Source organism: Melanotaenia boesemani, chromosome 14 (assembly GCF_017639745.1).
Source record: "Melanotaenia boesemani isolate fMelBoe1 chromosome 14, fMelBoe1.pri, whole genome shotgun sequence".
Taxonomy (NCBI): Eukaryota; Metazoa; Chordata; class Actinopteri; order Atheriniformes; family Melanotaeniidae; genus Melanotaenia; species Melanotaenia boesemani.
This window is the reverse complement of record NC_055695.1, coordinates 14,241,286-14,267,131: the sequence shown is the minus strand read 5'-3', so window position 1 is coordinate 14,267,131 and position 25,846 is coordinate 14,241,286. Positions and strand designations below refer to the sequence as shown.

At 37.8% G+C, this 25,846-nt stretch overlaps 1 protein-coding gene across 3 annotated transcripts in view; it reads right to left on the bottom strand.

The window, feature by feature from the left end:
* LOC121653618 (adhesion G-protein coupled receptor D2) overlaps positions 1-25,846 on the bottom strand; it is an 89,672-nt gene that overhangs the window by 6,000 nt on the left and 57,826 nt on the right. For all 3 annotated transcript variants that reach the window (XM_042007207.1, XM_042007208.1, XM_042007209.1), the window contains one exon: positions 11,503-11,576. In XM_042007207.1, coding sequence (XP_041863141.1) covers positions 11,503-11,576 — 74 coding nt within the window. The remainder of the gene's footprint in view (positions 1-11,502; positions 11,577-25,846) is intronic.

Below are 25,846 nucleotides of genomic sequence, written 5' to 3'. Positions count from 1 at the left end.
ACATAAGCCTTCTAAAGTCAGGGCGTAGTGTCAGGACAGTCCATTTTTCATCCATGAACATCACATTACTACCAGCTATAAAATAAATGGGGAGGTTAAAGGGAGAGACAAACACAATTGTTTGAGTTAGACAATCACTGCAAAGGTGCCCTTGAGCAAACATTTAAAATCCTTGCAGTAATGGAGCTTCTCAGAGATTGATTGGTGTATGTATGAATGTAGAACAGATTGCCGGGAAAATTAAAATGCTTCCAATAATGTTTGGACATATCCTGACATTCTGTGACATTCTTGCAACATTATCACTGCTAAGGAAAATTAGCAAGTTAAGGAAACTCAAAAATCTGCATTTAGTTAAAGGCGAAGAATAACCATTTGTGAATTTTCCAACATAATTATTATTTATAAAAAGTAATGACAGCAGGTGGGTGATGGAGTTCATTTTGACAAGACCTTTCTCTGGGAGTGTAAAAGGGCCTAACAGAGCAGATCAAGTCCAGAGTCTAATGTGAACTAAGTGATGTAAGGTAAGAGCTAGAAGGTGTGAAGCCTGAGGCTGTGAACACCCAAGCACACAGCAGCAGTAAGATCAATATGGGCTTGGACACATCTGCACGAGATTGTGGTGGTAGACAGCAGAGTTAAACCCTTCATGACAGACTTGCTCTGGCCCATATTGTGCACGTGGGTGATTAATTGCCTTCTATCAGTCATCATCTTTGGATTATATCCTTCTATTGCATAGAAGGGATGTGTGTTTTGTGACTTGTAGCTCCATATTTGTGACTTGTGCACGTTTTATAATTTGTATCTCCGTATTAGAAAATGTAACAAGTACAGGTGCAAATCAAATCTACAAGCACAAATTAAATCTGTAGGTCAGAAAATAAAATTGCAAGTCATAAAATACAATTACAAAAAAGTTGTCCTACATTCAGATTTCTCTAATCCCTAACCAGTGACAGAGGGAGGAGGGGGAAGATTTCAGTGTCCACAACCAAACATTATGTCCTGTGGAAAAGTACCGTTAGGACTTTCTGACCATGGTCAGCGTCATAGCTCGCTTAAGGTAAATCAGTTCATGCATAATCAAAGGTCATTTTCCTGTAAATGGAAATCTCTACCATCAGCTAATTTCACTAAGAATTCTTAAAAGTGTACTTAATTTAGTGCCTTCAGCTAGTAAAATTGTCAGCTTTCTCTACTTCTGTTTTTACTGCAAATGGAAACTGAAATTAAATTAAACTATAATGAACAAGGGCCTCTTATTTGGCTCAGAGGTGGGAGCAAAAATCTTTCAAATCACATTTCACCCATCACATTGTGTTAGACGTCTGTTAAACTGCTGCTTATGTGTTCAACAGCTGCTTTTCCGGACATCTTCCTGCAACTGCGTGAGTCACTGAACTAACAAATTCAACTGATGCCTTCTGCCAAGGTACACGTAGGCTATTTAGTTTCACTGAACAAGCTTAGGTAGATGACTGTGTCTGTCATGCATTGGATACATGACAGACATTAGCAGAAGGCTTCCACTCTCCTTTCTCCGTGATTGGTTAAGGATTAGAGAAATCTGACTGGTTCTTGAATAGTAGGCATATAAAATATGGGACAAATGTTTTGTACTTGTATTTTCAGACTTGTACTTCTTTTTCTGACTTGCGTAATTAATCCATAACTGTAGATTTGTTTTGTACCTGTACTTGTTTTTACACATACAAATATGGAGACATGAGTTACAAAACATGTCTCTATCCTAGTTCCATATCCTTCTGCCAACACAAAAAAGAAATCAAACACATTACAGTAATTATGACCATCTGTAAAATATTTGCTTCATGATACAAACCAGTATGTCTGACCAACATTTTTAACTTTTCGGGGGGAAGGACATACCCAGAAACTGACATTCATATCTGATGAAAATGTCAGTTGGAATTTGTTAAAAATGATAAATAATGGATGCTCCAAGAAGGCAGGGGAGCATCTTCAATGAGCCCAGAGAGCAGAACATACTGTCTCATCTCCAAAACGAGAAGCCATCTTAATGACTGTGCCCGGAGACCTGAGGGTCTCCACTAGCTCCCCCCGTTTTCATCACCCCACCCATTGGACCCCCTTCATTAGTCCCATCCATGCTCCGAACCACAACATATCGTGCAGAGGGGAACATGAGCTCTTAAATTAAACATTGACAGCAGCGGCAGCTGCCTGTTTTAGACAAATCAGCAGACAATGAAACAAACAGGGTGCCTAAGAAAGACCCATGCCTGTGCAATTGAGACATTTTTTAGGGATGAGTGGTGGGGTCTCCTAAGTCTTGCGGAGAGCAGAAAACGCAAATAATGTCACATGGCTGTGTTTGCATAGTGGCTACCGCCTTTTTGGGGGATGAAAGAGGCTCTTCAGGAGTTTTTCATTCTGGCATACTAGAAGAGGGAGCTAGACAGACTAAGAGAAGAAACTGGAAAATGGTAAAGGAAATTCTCTTTACTTCCTCAAAGCATGTTAGAATTTGACACACATACACATTGTCATACACCAAGAAAGAGCATGCCCATCAAGGTGTCTTGAAAAACATGACAGCGGGCTTCACAACATCCTGCATCATCAGGACTTGGGGGGACAATGACAGTAGACGGGGTAGGGGTGACTATACCCCTCTCCTGACCTGCATTCAGACATAAACAGGAAATTGCCTTCAGGAAGGAAGTCATATTTTTTACAGCTGTGCCCTGCGATGAGGACAGCACAGTGTGAGAGCTGCATTTCCAATATGTGTAAGAGATTTATTCAAGATATTTGGAATGAGCCAGTCAGTATCATAAACAACCTGAAGGAAAATGACTGACCAGACAGAGTAGGAGCTAATGTTTCTGTTGTGAATAAAAAGCTGAGGTCATTGTCTTTTCATGTCAGCACTGAAAAAGTCTTTTCCTGCACTAGCCACAGACACACCTTTGTTTGTTGTTTTCATTCTTGGATTCTTGGATGAAGATCAAGGCTTAGGTTCAGACTCAGGGCTTGTGATCTGTCACAGAACAGAGATTTATATGGTACTTGCATCCTATGATACTCATCACATCTGCAAGTCCTGGCGATAAATCAGACTAGTAGGCTGCACAGAATTTAATACATATAAGGGCAGAGATCAAAAGGTGTTTTATATCATTAAAAGATCTAAATGAAATTGTTGAACATGGGTTTTCATGCTTTTTTTTAACTCATCAGTGCAACACCTGGGACCTAAACCCACATGTGGGTCACCCTACATGTTTCATGTAAATAGGTAGAAAACAAATTTGATCAATTTTTATGTTTTTCAAAAGGGTGGTTAAACTGCACTGAGATGTGAATGTTGAGGATGTAGGGGGAAGCAGTCCATAGCCCTACAGGAAGTGATTGTCCAAAAAGACGTGCACTTGTTTTTGCTCTGTCCTTTTCCTGTTGTGTTCTGATAGGGACTTCCTCTCCCTAGTGGGGGTGGATATGGTGTCATCCGTCCATCAATCCCACCCACCTCCACCCACCCATGGCTCACGGAAATGTCCTCATGCTGTCATGCCAACAAATTTTGTTCTTCAAATATTTCTTTAGACATCGGTATAGAAATTCAAAGTGGATGTGCTTCTGAGAAGGTAAAAGGTCAGTGGTGAGTGATCACAAGGAAGAAAAAACTCATGTTTGTAACACGTAACTGCATTGTAGTATTTTTCTTTGTATGTGCAATATGTGTGGGCCTGGGGCAACCAGAGGACTTAACCTCAGACCCGGTAACACCAGGATGATCTCTTCCTGTCTGCCCCTGTATCTCTATGACCAACTCCCTTCCTTCCCGCTAAAACACACAGCAATACAGCACATTACAAATTTGTTACTGAACATCTCAGCTTGACCTGTATTCTACCTATCCATAACCCTTAGTCAAACCTGAAACTCCTTTTGACTTAAAATTATTTTTCCTTGTGATTTGTATGTCTATTTTTCTTTCAAGAATCACAAACAAATTATTTTATATTAGTCAATTACTGCAGATACTCAATGTGTGTTGTTAAACCATAATAAATGTGTCCCAGGTGTGCCAACAGAGGTAAACTACTATGGGCTCTTGAGCAAGGCACCGAAACATGGCAGCCCACTGCTCCCTAGATGGGTTAAATGCAAAATCAAATTTCCCAATCAGGATTAATAAAGATAAAATAAAATTTATTAAACTTAACAAGATATCCAAATTTAAAAATCAAAAATATTGCCTTGAAAACACTCATTTTAGCCAAAAAACAAAGTCAAAAGTGAGATGAAAGTTGCACAGACTTAATTTATCTAATGATTTAACACTACAATGTAACAAAGCATTTCCAACAAACCCCTAAACACCACATGACTCTTTGGTTATCTGCTCTCCTCTCTGTTGAGTGATTCAGTATTATCCCAGCCAGAAAAATGCCAAATTTCTCTGTCCTTTCTCATTCACCCTGTCCTGCAACACAATTATACAATGTTTGTCACTCACTCATATACACACACACACACGGTGAGTGGGACATGTGCATACATTCACCTACAGATGGAGGAAATACACTCTGTGCTGCCTGTGTCTGCTAAGGATGTGAGGTGTGGTGATGGCACATTAACGATAGGACCCATGACAGCAGTATGCATCAGCCTCACTGAACAAAGCATGCTGCCAGTTTTTAATTCAATAAGGATTGTTAAGCTGAAACAATGGCTCTTGGCCCCATTGAGAGTATGGAAAGGGTGAGAAAGGTGAGTTTGTCAATGGTAGCTGACCAGTGTTTTTGTGTTTTAGCCCATGGATGATCCCGTGGGCTTGATGGGGTCGTGCATCAGACATATCACTGCAGAGTAAGGGACATCCGCTCTTTTTCAGACAACTAACAAACAGGCTGACAAGGACTGGGCTGAAAGGGAAACACAGTCAGAAATGATTGCTATGTAAACTTATGGTTTATTTAGAGGTATTACATTTGCAATATTGATATAATAATACCTTTCCAGAATAATGTAGGATGAATAATCACTCAGTACGACAGTGCCTTGCTCAATTTGTCTATGACCAGTTTGTTTCACAGAAGTCCATTTTACAACTTTAGCTATATAGCTACAATTAATAGACACAAGACTCTTACAATAAAAAACATAGCTGTACAGTAGCCTGGCAAGAATATATATATATATATATATATATATATATATATATATATATATATATCCTACAACAGGCTGCACGTCTTTGAGCGAGAAGAGTGACAAAGGAACCCAATATCAAATAAATACTGTACAAATTAAACACACCATAGCTCTCTCTCTCTCTCTCTCTCTCTCTCTATCTATCCACCCACCCATCCATCCATCCATCCATCCATCCATCCATCCATCCATCCATCCATCCACCCACCCATCCATCCATTCATCCATCCACCCACCCATCCATCCATTCATCCATCCACCCATCCACCCATCCATCCATCCATTCATCCATGCATCCATCTATCCATCCATCCATCCACACACCCGCCTATATAATTTCTCATAGCCCTATTGGTCTATGCTAACAGGGTCTACTCATGCAAAGCAGGTCTTAATGAAAATCCTTTGGCTTGTAATCAGCACTATTGATCAGTCTGAGCCCAAGCTTTGAGTAGTGCTAATTGATCAATCACCTCAGGTTGCTTTGGATTAATGGAACATTAATCCCCCCAAGGCATATGGTACTCACACCTGTTATGAGGAGTGTTTGTGTGAAAGGTATACTCATTCAACGTGCACAAAATTCTGTGTATTTTTATGTAAGAGTGTACATATAGAAATAGTCTTTGATTACATGTTTCTAGTAAAATAAATATACATTTTATTAAAACTTCTGCAAAAATAATTACATTAAAACTATCTGGTAGTTCACTTAATTTCCAACATGGGGGGGCAAAACTTTAATATCCTGCTATGGGAATTGATGCTGTCAGAAGCTGTCATTGTCATGTAAAGCGAAATCTCCTGTCAGTAGTAACAAATTTGAGCTGGTAGTTTGGGCACAAAGTTCACAAAAAAAGAGGTAAACCTATTGGCAAAACAAACAAACAAAAACAAACAAGGCAAACAAAAAAAGAATAAACTAACTTTTGTTATTAATCTGCTTGTGGCACTATGTTTCTAAAGACACACTTAAAACCTTAAAACTCTGCATTCTGGAATCGTTTGATGGCACAGGGACATCTATTGTGTGCATTTCTGAAGCCGTTGCTGCCCGCGCTGCCAGCATACCACGCTTTATGCAACTTTTTCATCCTGTTCAGCTGACGTTGCAGCTGAGTTTCACTTTGCGCATGCGTCACACACTGGCTAACAGTAAACAAACCGCACACTGTGGCTGATTCAGCCAAGAAACGTTAGAAGACATCATGGGAGGAAGAGTGGAAACAAAAGAGAATCAGAGACGGAGCAAGAGATAAGACAAGAGTCAGCATTTTTTTCTCCGTCTGGAGATAGCTCACAGTACAGGTAGGATGCAATATGGATGCCAAATTAGCCGTCAATATGAGGCACGTCACTGAGAAAATGGCAAAGGTAGTGCATCTTTAATGCATGATTATTGCATGAACCAATGTAGTTTCAGGTGGTGATGCAGAAATACTGTTGTGGTTCTGTAGCAGAAATGGGTCTTTTACATGGACTGCATGATGGTTCTCTGGACAATACTAAGGTAATTTTTATCTAACTGCCAATGTGAACTGAGTTACGGCTGTACGTCACGTCTTAAATACTACCTGCTGTGCTAGCAAACAGCTGATTCAGAGAGAATTCCTCCTCTAAAGAAAGTCAGTGGTGGGCAGCTTGGTAGTGGTGTCCTGATAATTCTACAAGCAGCAATTTTTTCAACAGCTGATCTGGATAAACTAAAAAAGTTGGAAAAGGTGCTAGAGCACTGCAGGCAATTTACTATGAAATGATTAAATGTACCAGATATAAACTGGGAAATCCTCAAATGAGTAACCTTAGTTTCCAATTTGTGTGTCTTTTCAGTGTTAAAGATGATAGAAACAACACCAAGAGTTCCGCTGCCAGGAAATACTAAGACGTAGGCCAGAACAGGAACACACGCAGTCAGACACCCAAGTTCAAAACCCACCCACTGAATGACTGACACACTGACTGGCCAGTGGTAGCTCTGTGGTAGAAATGTGTCTGTGTATGTATGGTGTATGGAGGGGTGGACTGAATACTCCAGCTGGCCTGTCATGGGACTCCCAGTGGCGTGTGAATGGTACCCAAGGGGAGCTGTGGTTAACGGGTCCAACACTGAAATGCCTAACAGGATGAAAAGGTCATCTGGGGTGAACTCATCAGGGCAAAACCAGGAATACTTCCTTTGTTTTTTGCTTTCTAAATTTAATTTAGTGTCATAACCACCACACAGACCTTTGATTGTTAAAATTATACAGAAGAACACAGAACATATAAACACAATGCAGCAACTGGAACCACATCTATAATTAAATGAAGCTAAGCACTATTACAACAATTAATAGCAACATATCTTTCATTCTTTAACAGCATATTCGAATGGTTTCCAACCATTTAGTTAACCTTGACCAACTAACCAACACATTAACAACTCACACCTTCCTATCCTGACTTGCACATTTTCCAGAATGAGACCTGGCTTCCACCCAATAACCTCTAGTGTGAACTAAATTGTGTATATTCAGGTATTGGGTTTCGGACCATGCCTGGGTCCAACAGCACTCAAAGAGAAACAGATGCAGTGAACTTGACAATGAGAGAGAGAGTGATAGAGGGATAGGAGAGAGGGCAAAAGACATGGACCACCCAACAGCTGCAAAGAAAAACAAAGATGGGTGGAGAACAGAGTCAGCTTCGATCAGTTTGGAAATAGGACAGTTAAACGTTTTTGTGCTGGAGCTGTTTGCCAAATCTGAAAGCAGAAAGAGAGCTAAGTCCTGAAAAAATCATTTGATCATGGAGCCTGTTTAAAAGTGTATTTACTTCAGAGAGAATTTACAAAGTCTGTCATTCTGTTCAAACTTTATGGTTAAAATTCAAATGGGTCCATGAGATGTCTCTATTTTATTAAGTGAAATTTTAGTTCTGGTTATTTAAAAAATTGACAGTTTCACAGGAATGTACTCATATGTTGTTTTCAAGGGCTTGAAAATACTGCAATAGACTTTAAATGGTAAGCTCAAGACCTTACTGGTTTCAATTTTAGACATATTCCACTTTTATTTTTAAGTCTAAATGGACATATTCCACTTATTCATTTTAAATTCAGAGCACAAAGTTACCTTTTAGATGAGAAAATTACAACAAGTCTATAAGCAAAATGACTTTTTGTTTTTTTTCCATAGTAAAGAAAAAATACTGCTTTTAAAATAATATTGATTCAATCAACTTAATCCATATTGGATTAAGTGTTTCATTTCGTTACTTTATGATACAGGATACTGCGTCAGGGTTCAAAAGGACTGAGAATTTCAAGATTGAGGGCATGGTTTGTTTGAAACTCTGAAACAACTAGAAAAATGCCTGGCAGTAAAGGGAGTAATTCCTGTATTTGATTAGAAAAACAGCTTATATGCCAGGTCCCCAATGTCTGAGTGTGCGGATCTAAAGGGAAAAAATATAATAATAATAATAATAATAATAATAATAATAATAATAATAGTTATTTTGAGTAAATTTCAAATTGTTGGGTTTATACATTGTCAAAATCATGTTACTTAAAGTCAGATTTTCTACAACTGTGGTTAAAATGATTTGAGTTTATGAAGGAAGAATTTGTAATGTGTGATGTGGTTTTAGTGATGGCCACCAGGGGGATGAAGACATGCAGGGAGTTGAGTTTGTCACAGACACGGATTTATTTCAGTGGATATGCTGTCAGTCTGCACTTGGTGAGCAGGTGTGAAAATTTTGAGATTTCTGCTGAGCCCCATGAATTGTTATGTTTTGCAAAATAATTTAACTAGAAATGTGAAATATCTTTAGGTAGAAAAAAATCACTATATATATATATAGATAGATAGATAGATAGATAGATAGATAGATAGATAGATAGATAGATAGATAGATAGATAGATAGATAGATAGACAGACAGACAGACAGACAGACAGACAGACAGACAGACAGACAGACAGACAGACAGACAGACAGACAGATAGATAGATAGATAGATAGATAGATAGATAGATAGATAGATAGATAGATAGATAGATAGATAGATAGATAGATAGATATATGTGTGTGTGTGTGTGTAGCTTTTTCATTTCTATATAGCTTTTTCATTTCTTAATCAGCAATGTCAGAAGACATTCTGTATTTGTGGAAAAAGTTTATTTTTTTCTGAAGGGGCAAATTATTGGTCTGCAAACAAAACAGTTAAGGACATTGCTGACGCTATTAAAACACACTGACTTGTCAGTGAACATTAATCTTCAAGGAAGAAACTTAGATGGAAGAAATTCTTGAATTTTTTATGATCACAGATCATTTAAAGAGAGAAGAGCAACTTATTAAAAAACTTACTGGGACTTAACAGCTGTTTAGCCTAAAAAAAAAAAAACATATGAGGCTTTTATTAAAATATTTTCCTACTAGGGCTCAAACAGATGCTCAACATGGTGTCTCATGTACAGAGGATAAAGCAACCAGCACAGGATCAGGTCTGCATTTTGCTGCATGCCATTCCCTCCTTCTCTTCCTGCTGTCTTGTCTCTCTCCTACTCTCCTGATTTTGTGAAAGTAAAATGAAAAGTGTAAAAATCCATAGTACAGCATTCATTTGAACTCTTGTAAATGTTTTGAGTTGTTTTAAAAGGTAAAAAAAGGAGAGGAAAAACATTATCATGAACCCTTCCTGAGTGGCCTAGCTTTAGTTTATAATTCTTATATAGGTAGGACAGTACTCACAAGGACCACATACAGCTCCTTGTTAAAAAAAAAAAAAAAAGAAAAAAGAAAACCTTTCAATTTAGTAGTTTTTCCTAGAGTGAGGACCCCATGACCCCACTTTCACCACCATGTATCTTTGATGTTATATTTTAAGAAGTGATGCAAAAAAAGTATCTTTGTTTTTCATAGTGGGATTGAATTACAAAAAAGAAAAAAGAGGTCATTGGTTTTGGTGGGTTTTAACTTAACATACAATTATGGAACAGTTAAGACATTATAGCTATGTCCCAATTCAGCATCTATGCAATTCAAAGTGCAGGTTCATCTGCTACATACACCACAGTGGCGCGCCAAGCACTGTTTCATTTGGAAAGGGCCTTCGAATCCACCCTACAAACCCGCTCTGCGTTTGGCCTGTAGCGAAGGCTACTGGTGATGGATCCTTCGCTGCCTCTTTACTCCCAGAATTTATTGCGCACAAGATGACGGCAAATGAGCAACCAAACTCCAGAGAGTACATTTTTTTGTTTACCTCACTTTAGTATAAGTGTAACAGAACCAAATACATTGAAAACACGTTTCTTAAAGGGTGGCATTCTGTAATATTTGATATTCGTGCATTTGTAAGGGGTTAATGAAGAGTGTATACCTAGTGGAAAACAACAGTCTCACATAGTTCTTTTTCTTTTTTTGTTTGTTTGTTTTTTTGGTTTGTTTTTTATATTATTACTCAGTCAGTGTTAACATTCACTAAAGTGTCCTATGATATGGAAATTAAAGTAATTTTAGGAGGAGGTTTAAGGGACTGAACGTCCTACGTTGCTGCCATGGGAAATTTTTGTCTGCTAAGTAAGCTGTCCCATTTCATGAACGGTAAGTGGCTTTTGAGTGCACAGACTACGTAGGACACTCCATAGCTTACGTAGTCTGTGCAATCCCAAATATGTAGACTCTGAATTGGGACACAGCTTAAGTTATGTTGCTCTCGCCATATCAGACTCCATTGGGAAAAAAAGAAAATGGCTATTTTACTTCACAGAGCGTATAAGTTGGATGTCCATTGCCAACTGGATCAGTTAGTTATTGGTATTTTTGTTTTTATCATACATGTCAACTGAGCCTTGGATATGAATTCAACAATTATCTGTCTAATTTAAAATGTCAAATGCAATCTTTTATCATGCTATTTCATTTCTCTGAAACAAACGACACTTTCAACACAACATGGCTCAAAGACTCCAGAGAGGCTAGCTCTGTAATCTCTTTTTTTTTTTTTTTTTTTTAATTTACACAGTCTAAAATACATCATGTACTTATTACCACCACCGTCCTCTTATGCCCTTGCGAGTTATGTCTTCTGGCGCAGGCATTGACTACAACATAATACAAAAAGCCAATATTCCTAGGCATTTGTAAAGCTTAGAGGCACTGAGTGACAGGTGAGTGTATACCACAATGCAATGGAACTTAGTGGCTAATGCATCGAACTTCAAGCTTATCTAAACGTCAACAGGCCAGTGACTGCTAAACTTTGCTGTGAGCACTGTGTGCATGTGTAAGATGTCAGTCACCTTTCTATCCAGATGAGTGCCTTTGGAGATTTGGATTAGGGACTTTTCTGAAACACAGGGAATGGACTGATGACCTGCAGAAAGACACATAAAGGACACAACATCAGCTATACTGAAAGTTGAATGAGTGCACATATGAGCTTAGCGTAAACAGAGGAAACAAAGGCTTTTAAAAAGTCATATAGCAATTAAAAGGTAATAAATTACATATTTGAAGGTAATAAAATGTCAGAGTTTTATTCTTATTTCTTAAGTGTTAAATCTACCAAATAAATATTTCAAAGCATGTACTGGCATGCCATCAACAATTATTCATGTATGCATTCGTAATACCAAATGGCAAAATGTAAGTAAAACTACTAAAATCACTATCAAAAGAAAAAATCTATTAATTTATTCGTTCATTCACTGTTTTCGAATGGACCCAGAGTCAAATGGTATAAAATGATAAATAAAAAATAAATAAATAAAAAACTGCAGAATTCTTTCCTACATTTGTTGATTTGTTTAGCAATATTTGCTAACTGGGAAACAAACTGCTTTACCAGATATCAGGGTAGCAGTTATTTCTCCCATCCTGTCTCAGCTTGTTTGTCAAGCTTCTCAGGTCCGACATGAGACATAGATGTAGTATATAGTTTTGCATGTTTGTAATAATATGTGGGAAATTCTTGGTGGCTTAAAACAGAAGCTGAACTAAATAAGATAACCACCATGTAAGCAAGTGAGCAGAGCAAACTATTATCATAAACCCATGTTTAGTAACAAATAATAAATCCACTTTTTATTTAGCTGTTTTTAATTAAACGTTAGCTTATTTTCATCACATTTCAAAATGCACATTTGTATTTATCCTCCAATTTCATGCAGTTTAACTGTAAGCAATAAGTTAGAACAGATCACCCATCATGTCAACACCAAGTTTGCATAAATTCATGAAAGACTTTCAGTTCAGGTAATGTGAATACAGTATTCAAGATATTTTTACATATGTCGGGTGGATGGCCAATGATATATTTATGTCCTGAGCAGTACAACAATCTGTATTTTACACATGGAAGTCTTACACATGCTGTACTATAGATATATGGACATAATCTTTGTAGGTTTATCATTGTCATGAACCTGTCCTCCTCATCTGTCTGTCTACCTGTCTGTTGCTCTCCTCCCATTCAGGGCCTGTAATGGCTGCTCTGCAGCAGGCCGCCTGTGTCTGGATTAATCTCCCAGAATGACTGCTGATCTGATAGTGGGATGGCCACTATCCACCAACAGCAAAACTAATTTCACTGTGTCGCTGCATGACACTCCCGCCCACCATTCCCAGGAAAACACATGCATGCACACACATTACAAAATATATTCATCTGTCTCTGTCTCATCTACATCTAAGAGGCTAGGAAGGCGGGTGGCTAGTCCGAAGGAGAAAGGTCAACGCACCAAAGAAGTTCATCATTCTGAGGTGACAGAGTTTTTCCTTTGAAGAACATATGAAGGGAGGGTTAAGGTGGAGAGGTAGGACAAATATAGAAAGGGCATGGGCCGGGGTAGTATGTTTTATGTTAATCTTAGTGGTCAGCCAAAGTTTTGCCATGGTCTCCCTAAGATGGCTAATATTTGATGAGTACAAAACAGTCATTATATTGTTTATGTTTCAAAATCATTAAATGTCTTTGACCATGTCCTAACCATAGTCACACACACACACACACACACACACACACACACACACACACACACACACACACACACCTAGAGCAAAATGTATCCACCAAGGGCATCAGACAAGTATGAGATTATTTACAATAGGGTTTGAGCCAGGCTTTAACCATACAGTAATGCAATGGGTCTCAGAAACTCTCAGAAACTATATACTGTATCACATATGAAACATTAAGGGCTGCATAGTGGTGTGGTGGATGGCACTGCAGCCTCACAGCAAGAAGGTTGCTGGTTCAAGCCTCGGCTGGGGGGAGGTTCGAACAGTGGCCTATCGATGATCAGCCGCAGATACCGTTTCTCTTGTTTATGATGCAGCTCGTGTTGAGGAGGAGGAACCTTGCAGGATGTTGGTGCACAACGGTGGCCTGTTTTAATTAGATAGCCTATTGTTTGGATTTATTTGATATTATTTTCATTAATATCTGAGGTTTGCAGGAGCCACAGCTGTGAAATCTGCTAGTTATAATACAGCCAGATGGATCAGGTTCAGATTTCTAGTGAGAGTGAAACAGCAAGATGAAACAAGGGGATGTCTTCTCTAAACCGTTGGTTTGCATTTTAGGAGCCATGAATGTGATGAAGGGAAATTATGAACAGGTTCTGAAATACAAATCAGAGCAGAGCTTCTCTAACCAGGTGGTTGACAGGTGATAGAAAGGATTTATATACAGGGGCAGGTTTAGAAGTTTTTATTAAGGGGCCGAGCAGGCGCACTGAGTAGGAAAAGGGTGGCACAAATGAGATTTTATTCTTTTAAGGCCTAGATTTTAGGACGAATATCAATGATTGTTTCAATTTGATATTGGGATTATCATCGATCATCCGATGTTAAATTTGGAAAAAACAAACAGCCAATGAGACTTTTCTGTGTTGACGAAGAACAACATATGCAAGTGTATTACATTATGGATTCACCGACACTAGGCACATCTGAAGTGCACCTTTTTGCAATATTTGCAATGTAAAATAAACAATAATAAATAATAACTTTAAAGAATTGAGGTTGAGCTGAATAATTTCAGATGAACTATGAAGAACAACAGATAAGCATACATGTTTATATTTAATATGGCAGCACAGAAAAAGAGTATGTTTGAATGCTGCCCGCTGCCGACTTTGCATACACCATGATGACCAACGCTACTAACCACCATGGCACTGCATCACTCGATTGGTGTTAGGGGAGTGCCATAATTTGCTACCTGGTCTGTTGCAAACACTGTATGTATATAACCATGATATTAATCATGGTATTGTTGTTAAATTGTGTTACTAGTGTGTCTTAGAGAAATACTAGCCTGAAAACAAGGTGTTTTCCTGAAAGAGTGAACATTGGAGGTAAAAGATGGAGGGTGAAAGCTGAGTTCAGGAAGTTTTTACTCTTTTCTTCCTAGCCTGCCCCTGGCCTCTCCAACTTCCAGTCATTTGCTGAAAAAAACCAGATGCAGGCAGGATAATCACCACCTAATAAGAGTTTATATTGAAAGCAGGCTGGCAGTCACATACTACAAGCTTGAAAGGCATGTACAGACATACACACAAACAATTACACACTCCTACACAGACAGCTGAAAGCATAAGATCACATAAAGTTATGGTGCATGACGACAACTTTTGGAAGGAACGATCGCTCAAAATCAAGACATGAACACACACACCAGACTTCTACACCAGATCCATATCCTGTTACCTATTTTTGACTTTAGGATTCTACCACCATCCTAGAAAAATGTTAGCATATGGCATAAATGTCAATAATTTCATGATAATATATCAATTATCAATTTAGGAGCAGAGAACGGGATCTTTCAGGGTTTGTGTATGAGTAAGTGTTTTCATGTAACCTTATGAGAGACTATAAGGCTTACTGTGGAAAATGGCCACTTTAAGAATGTCATTCACTGAACATTTGAAAAATGGTGGAGAATATATGAAAACAATGTGGTCAAGCAAGACTTCAGCTAAAGCATCGGTAAAAAAACATTCTTAAAAAAGGGAAAAATGATGACCCTGTTCTTCCAAAAACCTGTATCACAGTTCTTAACTTAATTTCACTATAATGTGAAATCTGACCGAAAAGTACATTTTTTATGTTGTGTTGTTGTTTTTTTACATATTAACTTCCAAAGAACAAAGAACTGAAAAAAATATGAACGAATGAATAAATGAATGAATGACTCTTGTGTCAAGTCACAATATACAATTTTGTGTCAATATCACGTTTTCACTACATTATAATCAATGCTTAAAGATTTAACTTCAATGGTATTACTGAGATATCAGTAGAGAACTAAAAAATGTGTATTTATAGAATTACAGAAAAGTGAAAAAAGAAAAATTAGCCTTCAATAAAATATAAACGGAAATGCAAATTATTAACGAAAAATATAATTACTACATTATTAACATAGTAGTTATATAGCAATGATATTTTATAGTCTGAGAACTAGCTCCAAGCTGGTGACTTTTATTGAGCAAAGGACATACATTTGATTTTGCAGTCAAAATCCACCTTAATCAATACATATAAATCAATCATCTATAACATTAAAAGTTATAATAGTTGAAGTGAATAAAACCAAATTCAAAGTTTAGTTGGTAAATCTTGAGTTTCATGCTACTTTTGCATTACCTCATTATACCTTGTTAAAAAAAATGGCATGTGCATAGTAACAGCCCTCCAAGACAATAAAGGGCCTCACCTGCAGCAAATTGAGGAACATATCAAAGAGTCCAAGGCAATGACCTGCACCTCTAAACTCCCCTGTTTCCAATCCAGTCAAGTAGCTATGGTATGTATCACAATACACCTGATACACTGATTGGCCAGAGATCTTTTAGCAGAATGAGAACTTGTACAATGTTATTAAAGAGGAGGAGGGAGAACAGAGAGCATTTCTGCAGGGATGTGACTGGAGCAGGAAGAAAAAGAAGTTGAGTTGAAGATGATGGAGGAATTGTTGTCTTTGTATAGTCAGCCTACTAATCTTTTGTTACATGTCCTGCTTGTGTGATGATTGTGCACAATTTTGTGTTTTTAAATCACTATTAGAACCATTAAAAAAAACAAACAAACATTGGATTTACAAAAGTAACTAAATAAGTCCTGCTGTAAAGACTCCTAAGAACAATAAGCATTTGCACACATGTATTCTTAAATACAGCTGTACTTACTTACTATCAAACCTTTTTCCACAAACACACAACCATCTCCCTTTTATAACTCCTCACCCAGTGTCCTGCTCTTACACCATCAGCAGCATCAAACAGGAGAATCTATATTACCTCCTCTGTCTTCTTTTTTTCATTTGAGTGACTATGAGTGGCGGCAGCAGCAGCTGCAGCATCTCTGCCTGCCCGTGTTCAGTCAGAGTAAGGCAATAGGTTTAGCAGGCGAGGAGGCGAGGCAGATTTATGGTGGTGGATGTGACCTCTGGGGCCGTAACACGGTGATGGGTGAGTGGCTCTCAACGGTAAGCTACTGGCACTTGACAAAGTGCCCGAAGCAGAATGAATTTACTTCTCTTTTCCTCAATCATCAAGCAGCCACTGCCCTGACCCCCATCCTGACTGCTATAACAAGATCTCCCATCTCACAAGGGCCTGAAAAATTTACTGTCACATCTACTTTTCAATGAGCTCAAGTGAGCACTTCTTTCACCTTCAGCGGAGCAGGTGCTGGTGTGAAGGAGGGCTAACCTGCCCCGGCATGTGTTTGCGAGAATCCACGTTTTATGTGTGCGAGTGCATGCGAGGGACAGATTTTTTAACATAGCCTACATGTAAACTAATCTGCTTACTGCTCCCTCTGGGAGCCATAAGTCAGCAATTCACATGCTTACAAAAACATACACAGAAGCTTTAATATGCTATTTGTAAAATATATGTCAATATTGAAAAAAGGAAAGAAAATTAACTCAAAGATACACTAATATTAAATTTTTCCATGCAGCACCATGAAGTCTGCATGTCCCACACACACAGATTGAGGTTGGAAGGGACACTGAGGGCATTGCCATATGGATGTCAGTAGACGGGTCTACTGTTTATATTAGAAATCAATCTACCTTATCACATCTATTATACACACAAGCACATACACCAGGCATTATGGAATTTGTGTGTGGGGGGCTTTCATCAGCTTGATGGCAGCAGAGTTGAACTTAATGATCCTGGTATTCTTTCTTTTTATATGCAGTCAATAAATCTTGATGCAAACACATTCAAATTTCACCTTTCTTGCACTCTAGTAGCTGAGCTGAAGTCACAGTGAATGTGACAGAGAATAAAGCAGACCAAACCAGTGATTGGTAGTTCATTACTGGATTATATTTGGAAAAAATACCTAATAATACTGCAATTTTTTAAATGGTGGTTTTAACACATCAATTATCAAATTATGCACCACGTTTGTATTTTATTTTATGATTTCTGAGTGCAGAAATGCTTAACAAGGCAAAATAAGGGAGGGGAAAAAAGGAGAGCAGTTGCACTGGAAGAACTTAATTTTACATACATAATTTTAAATCAAACTCAAACTCAGCAGTGATTTTTTTTTTCAACTCTGCGGAACATCTTTAGGTTTTGAAAATGCTGACAGAAGAACTAGGTTCTTAATTAAATAAATATGTGCTGTAAACTTATTATTGTTTTCCCTATAAATAGTTTCCATTAAAGGCAATAAAGTATAATGTGCATTCAGACTTTCATCATATTACAAATTTTTCTTAAGAGTTCTCCCAATTTGTCGCTTTTTTAATTCCTAATTTAAAAGTTGCAGTTAATTGTAAATCTTGTATACATCTTGGAGCACAAACCAGACTAATCCACAAAAAAAGGAAGATAAAATAACAGATATATGTTTCACTTTACAACAGCACAAAGTTTAGCTAGCTACTGCATTAAATTGTATGTGTAACATTTTCAATCCAAATCAATGAACTGTATATTAGATAAAGGAAGTTGGTTATTCAAACATTTCTTCTGTCAGGTTCAGTCTTTAAAATGTCATTACTAATTGAACCTGTTTTCTTTTATGAGCCGAGCCTCAACAACTCAAATATCATGATTAGCCAATAAATATCAATTAAACATGTGTAATTTTCCACCGACAATGGATTAAAATTTACTGTCCCTCTCCCTCTCTCTTGCAAGTCATCACATCAGTCCCGCAGCAGTGGACTAGTCTGTAGGTTACAACTAAAAATAAAGAAGGGCAATAAAAGCTATTCAATAGGCCAATGTAAAATTGATCAGGCTATAAAATCTGCTATGCGGTTGCTCCTGCTCTGCTGCTCATCCATCTACAAATAGAAGTATAGGAATATGACTATGGCAGAAAAGAATGAGTGATGAAGAATCACAAAGAGCTCTGGGAACAACTATAAGACAGGATGGGATATTTAGGAGAAAGGATGAGAGAAACTAGAGAGAAAGAAGAGTTTGAAACAAAAAGGAGAATTGCAGAGACAAGCTGATAGTTGCTGATCCTGATGTACAATATGCTTCTGACTCATACAGTACAGTTTTCCTTTGCCTCATTTTTAATAGTTTTCATCATTTGTGTAAATAAATTATACCAAGAACTATTATTACAAAAAAGTATACTGCTCCACCTGTAGCTGCTGCTCCATGGGAGCTGTGAGGCCCTGTTCCATTTGCTAATTCCACTGCTGGAGTTTCACAGGAGCCCAGCGATGACCACTGGCACCAGCTTGAAGCTAAACCCAAAGACTCGGCTAGTTTCACTCCACTACAGCCTGAGCCTTAGACCCGGGTCAGGGGCTCAGAAGAAGAACCAAGGACCTGCTATAGGCCACCACCGCCTGTCTTCTACCGGTCCCCTCCCGTTGGAAAACTGATTTGACTTCTGCGTGACTTTTCATCTTTGGCTGCAGACTCCTGCCCTGCATGTTGCCTAGCTGCCTGCTTGAAAATTTTAGCTATCACATATTTTGAAAGTATGTAATTGAATCTTGTATCTATCATAGATAGATAGATAGACAGATAGATAGATAGATAGATAGATAGATAGATAGATAGATAGATAGATAGATAGATAGATAGATAGATAGATAGATAGATAGATAGATAGATAGATAGATAGATAGATAGATAGATAGATAGATAGATAGATTCAATTAGACACTTTCAAAATATGTGATTGCTAAAATTTTAGCAGCAGGCAGCTAGCCAACATAAAACCACACCTTGAAGGGGTCCCATGACATTCGTTAGCCGCACCACATGTAGTCGTCAGCTCACTGCCTTTTATGTTTAACCCTGTCACTATCAAGCATGTCATTCAAGGACCTGCATGTGCTCTGGGGCAGGTCACTTCCCCTGGGCCAAGCTATCTCACACTTTCCCCCACTACCCGTATCCCACTCCACCAACCCCCTCTCCTGCAAAGAGGGGACACTGTTCTCTGTTTTGGTGAACAGCATTTTGCAAGGCTGTTCTTTAAAAGACTGTCATGCAAGCGTGCATCCACCTAGAAACAAATCTCTGTTTGTCCCACTTTTTTTTTCCTCTCACTCTTGTATATATTTATTGTGTACAAGTGCATTTCTATACTAAGCAAACATACCGAGCTTTTAATCAAGTGTCTTAACATTGTACTTATGCATTCACTATTCACTGTCAGCTCCAAACAGCACTTCTAAACCAATATCAACACCACCACACCCTCCCCAAGAACATTTTTTCATCATCCTCATCTCAACAGCCCATGGCAACGACATAGCCGGCAGCCAACGACAAACCAATGTGGGGAAGGAGGAGAGAGGACCGCGATAAGGGGTGGTGGTGGGGGGTGAGGCTGTAGATCAGGGCAGGGAGGATGGCGGCGCGACCAGGAGGTGACAGGGGAATAACATCCCTTTCTCCTCAATCGACAGGGACCATAACTCCTACCTCTCCAGGGACAGATTGAGAAAGGCAATAGCCCTAGGGGCTGTGAAGCACGGATGCTTAGGAGAATTGAAAGTTAAAAGAAAAACGCAGTTTGCCAAGCCACTGCCACTGATTGAGCCAGAGGCATCACTCGCAGCCGATGGAATTTTTACCATTTCTTTTAATTTAGAAAGGCGACAGGCCCAAGTGGAATTCTGTCCATGCTAATGATCAAACAGTGAATCTCAGTGGGTTAATGTTGAATATTGGTCCAAAGAGGATTTTTTTTTTTTTTTTAAGTCTGAATCTGAATGAAGGAACCTTTTTTTCTTTTTTGAGTTGGGAACAATCAGTGCGATGACAACATCCCCTGTTGAGATGCCAGTAACACACCTGCATTGTTTGTAGATGGACTGTAATAGAATATCTTCTGAATATTTCTTGGACAGTATTTAGACATGAATATTGCATTAAAGTTTCTCAAAATACAAAGACCACTTGTTACAGTAAGAGGCAAAAGTTTTGGGGGCCATTTTACACAAGGAATTCCAAGGTATGGATTATGGGATTAATTAAGACAGGGATCATAAACTCAAAACCTCACCTTCAAAACTTTAAATGGCATTGCTCTGACATGCATCTCTGACTTAATGAGATGGTATGCGTCCTCTCAACCACTAAGGTCCACAGATAGTGTCCTCCTAACTATCCCGAGATCACAGCTTGCGACAAAGGAGATCAGGTGGCTTTTTTCATCAGCCATCACCTCATGGAAATCTTTGCCCACTGCACTCAGATACACAACATCTCTTGATACCTCACAGCTTACAAATTAATTAAGCATGATTAATCACCATTCACAAATATGCCTGAAATATGCCTATTTTTACTGTTTTGTATAAACAGAAACACCAAGCCAATCCTCAGTAAATGCAACATGTAATGTACTTTATATGATGATCATCTATACCATATTTTAGATCATAATGCAGAATTCATACATCATTTTACCAACTGACTCAATAAGATATATATGTCTATATATATTTAGATATATATATACACATCTTACAGAAGAGAGTCTGTCTATCCTCTTTATTTTAAAACCCAAAAAGAGTAATAAAAATTTGGTTCTTCAAAAATTACGACAAAATTTCTATCGTAGATATTTATTTAAGTTGTCTGTTCAAATGGTCTTGCTGTTCGAAATGAATTTTATTTAGCTGGGCTGAAGCAAAAAATGGCTCTTTGGATTGTAAAGGTTGCAGACCCTGCACTAAACAAATACACAGATTTAGCAGCAGTTTCCCCATCCAAAAATCACAATTTTCTGCCCATTTGCACAGGTTTTAACGAACAAAGAGAAATGTCAGTTCTTTTTCTTCTTTCTTAAGTGCAAGACAGAAAACGTCACATCATTTTAATAAACCCTCTCTCTCCTCTTTACATCAGATGCACCGCTGCAGCAGGACAAGACATTATATGGCTACTCTCAGAGAAAAGAACTTTGAGAAAAAAAAATTATGTTAATGCACGTTAAAAGAAGAAAAGCGGTGTTAATTAACACATTATCTATCTATCTATCTATCTATCTATCTATCTATCTATCTATCTATCTATCTATCTATCTATCTATCTATCTATCTATCTATCTATCTGTCTGTCTGTCTGTCTGTCTGTCTGTCTATTTATCTGTAGCAGAAGCTACTAAAATTGGATTAAGCACATATATATATATATATATATATGTGTGTGTGTGTGTGCGTGTGTTTATACTACATGCCAGTGGCTTGCAGTTAGCTAGCTGCATGAGATCTACAATAGCGAAACAGTTCAGAGCTGAAGCATCAGTACTAAAACACTAACCATACAATGCCAGGTCTCCACAATACTACATTTGATTGTCACACAGAAGAATAAAGCTAATAGTGTGTCACCAAGTAAATCTGTGCGGCATGGTAGAATTCAACTAAATGAATATTGGATTTATGATTAAAATGTGTTCAAACTAGTTAAAGAAAGAGCTGACAAAATCATTTAAATGAATAAAGAAACACATGTGCCGTGACCTACTCCTCATATTCAGTGCACACGATGTACACACTTGCTATACATGCTTGCTGCACACTGCCCACAGACTTCACACCGGCACTTCAAGCATCTTCTTGTGTTTTTGTTTTTTTGTACGCTTGTGTTTGATGCCATCTTTCCCTGGCTCAGCATCGTTTGCATGATGAGCTCATTTGCTGGCGGTAAAGAATCTGGGATGTGCTCACTGTGCAGCTGCTTGCAAAGTTCAATAATGAACGCACGCTGGGTCATTCAGCATTGATGCAGCTCCAGTAGAGGACCCACATATTTGGTGTCCAAAACATAAAGCACTGCAACAGGTAATCTTCTAGTTGTAACTTCAGATAAAAAAGTGCTGCAGCATCTTTTCAGGGATGTCTACTCTTAATTTGGTCCTGTTGTCATCATTTCTCACCCATCTGAGTTTATGATGACTTAATAAAATCATTTAGTTGGATTTGCTAGTCATAACAAAAGACTAAACCAAAGAAGGTAAGTTCTAGCTTTCTTTTTTTTTTTTTTTCTGTATCAGTACCCAGTTGCCTAGCAATGCTGACGCTGTGATGTCTCAGTGTTATTTATGTCTATAAATTAGAATAATCTTTTTGTTTTGAATCAGATACCTCAAAATTCACAAGATGACAAGATCAGCAAAAGTCATGAGGTTTGAGATAGATATTGAAGAAAGTTAAATCAGGTTGGCGGTTCTAGTGTTAGCAAGGTATAGCATCACTCATTTTCTATTTGTCAGCTAAGAAAAGTCTTCCGTTTAATTTCACATAAAGAATTAACATTTCAATGTTTTTGTACATTTGGGATTTCATTTTTCCAATGACTTGTCAGATTACTACACAAATTATGAATTGTGCCTTTTCATTTACTGTCTTTTCAAAACTTTTCAAAACCGTTCTTGTTGAGAAACAGTTCAATTCCTTTGTTCAACAAAATGCAGGCAATTTCAAACTATCAGCACCACCCATGAACACTTGCACAGACATGACTACACCTGACACTTGCACAATAGAGGACTTCCAGACCACAGAGTTCTCAAACCTATTACCATATTGGCAAACGCTCAGCTTCTTCTTCCTCTTTTTCATTTACTTTTTTTCTTTTTACTGTTATGTAGTTTAGGTAAATCTTGAGTTTGTGAGGGTCTTTCTGGGTGAAAGAATAAATAAATAAGCAGATAAACAGATGAATAACCCAGAGGGATGGGAGCCCATACGGCTTGGCCATCCATCATATATCCTATTACCCCACACTCAGCGGCTCCTGCAGTATGTATAATGTAGTCAACCTCTGTAAGCAGATACAAATTCAACTCTTTTCCTCCTCAATTTGTTATATCTGACAATGCCATAGGTTGTGCCTTGTAGTTTCTTTGAATTATGAATAGATTCCCTTCACAAGACTTCCACTTGTGCATGATGGTGTGGCGATGTTATGCAGAACAGCTGTGGAAAACAAATTTGTAAAGGCTGGCATGCTTTGTAGCGGTTGGGCAAATATGCATAAACAGTTGCGCTTAAAGCTACTTAAGAACAACAAAATGGGCTCAATTTTTCATCTTAGGATTTGTTTCATTGGGCATGATAAATATAAAATGCTAGGATGTTATACAAGGACACTAAATGCAGCTGTTTGAGTGTTCCAAATGGCTGATTTGTGATATTTCACAGTGAACTTTGAAACAATTATTTAAAAATGTCAATTCTTGTCAGAAGGTCTTTAAACACATATTCCAAATATAATTGGCACATTGTGAAAATGAAGGGAATGGGAAGATGGGAAACACAATGAGCAGAAGGACACAGAAAAAAAAGCCAGAACATAAATACAAACTATCAAATGCAAGAGCGAGACTGAGAGAAACTGAGTTGAGAGAAGAAGCAGAATGTAAATACCAGGCAAAGTGATAGCACATTTTAACCGCTGCCTGTTTGTTTGGATATTTACACTGTGAGGCTACAATCAAGTCTTCAAAGTTTGAGCCCACATGACAAGAGCCCATTTCAGGGCCACACATCCTCTAAACAGCCAATCCAACTTTCAGTCTCACAAACACACACACATCAATCCCCAAAGTCATATCCAGTTAACTGTCCATCACTTCAAAATGCAAAGGGGATGTGGTGAAAATGAAGTTTAATTCATGCACAGAGAAAGAGCAGGGAAGATGAGTTGTGAGAAAGCAATTTATCGGGGACTAGGCAGAACTTTCAGGCCCTGTTTGGTTGGAGCAGATGTAGAATTAGTCCACATCACTTTGCATCAGTGAGACACTGAACAAAAGCTACCTCTTGGATGCCAAATAACTCTGTTAAACAGACACACACATGTTCACCTCACCTCTAATGTCTGAATCTGCAACAGCAATTATGAAGGTGATGTCAATTCCCACTGAAACAAAATCCTCTGGTTATATATATATATATATATATATATGTGTATATATATATATATATATATATATGTGTATATATATATATATATATATATATATATATATATATATATATAGCTTTTAACTGAGATTCTGGACTTTCCTTGGCCACCACGCATGTCTGTAATTAAATTACACACCTGACAGTTAGAAAGTTAGAAAATTTATAGGCATGAAATCTGGATAATGCACCACTAAAGGTGCATGGAATAAAGTTATTGTGCATATTGTGAATATTTATCTCACCTCAGAATCTATAAGCTCTGAGATTCTAATCCTTCTTTTTATCTGTTCACCTGATGGCTGATATCCATCAGCTATTGTTCCCTCAATGTTTCGAAATAAGGCAGATTCGCACTGCTTAAATTCATCCTGCTGACTTTATATCTATCAGTTAATAAATTCTGACATTTTTCATCCTTCTTTGTCATAAATATTTAATTTTATTGCATTAATATTTAATATGAGATTTACAAGAAATATTTTAACTCTCACTGTGTAAAGAGAAAACTGTTCCTAAAAGCTGTTTATTTGTTTAATTTTTGTCAACCAAAAGATACTGCATTTTCTTCATGTAGCAGTACTTTTAAAGGAAAAGACTAAGATTAAGATTTATCACAAAACTTTCATGCGATTAATCGCGGTTGATATACATATATATATATACAGAGAGAGAGAGAGAGAGAAAGAGAGAGATGGGGTGGGACTTTAAGGCCTTAATTAGAAAATGAAAGTATTAAAAATAATCAACGCATTTAATCGCAGTTTATACTGCAAACAACATAGAACGTAGGGCTGGGCGATATGGCCTAAAAATAAAATCTCCGATTTTTTATAACCAAATCCGATTTCCGATTTTAATCGATTTTTTTTCCTTTTCTTTTACAAAACATAAACTTATTAAAAACATTAATTTGTTTATATAGATGAATCCCAGCAAAACTAAAGCACATAATGTCATAGATTTTCCACCATATAAACGACTTCATATCTTACATTGAAATATGCGACACAATGCATCCGTGATCTCTTTCCATCTGGATCCTTATCATACAGGATCCACTGCAGAAATAATTCCCCTGATGAAGGTTGTCTCTTAACTAGGGTTTGTGGGTTAAGTTGATTTCTGCATCTCATAGAGAGCAGCATTTCTCACTGCAGTTATACGCACAGCTAAATCCCAGGCGTGAGTGAAGGGTCACTTTACTGAAA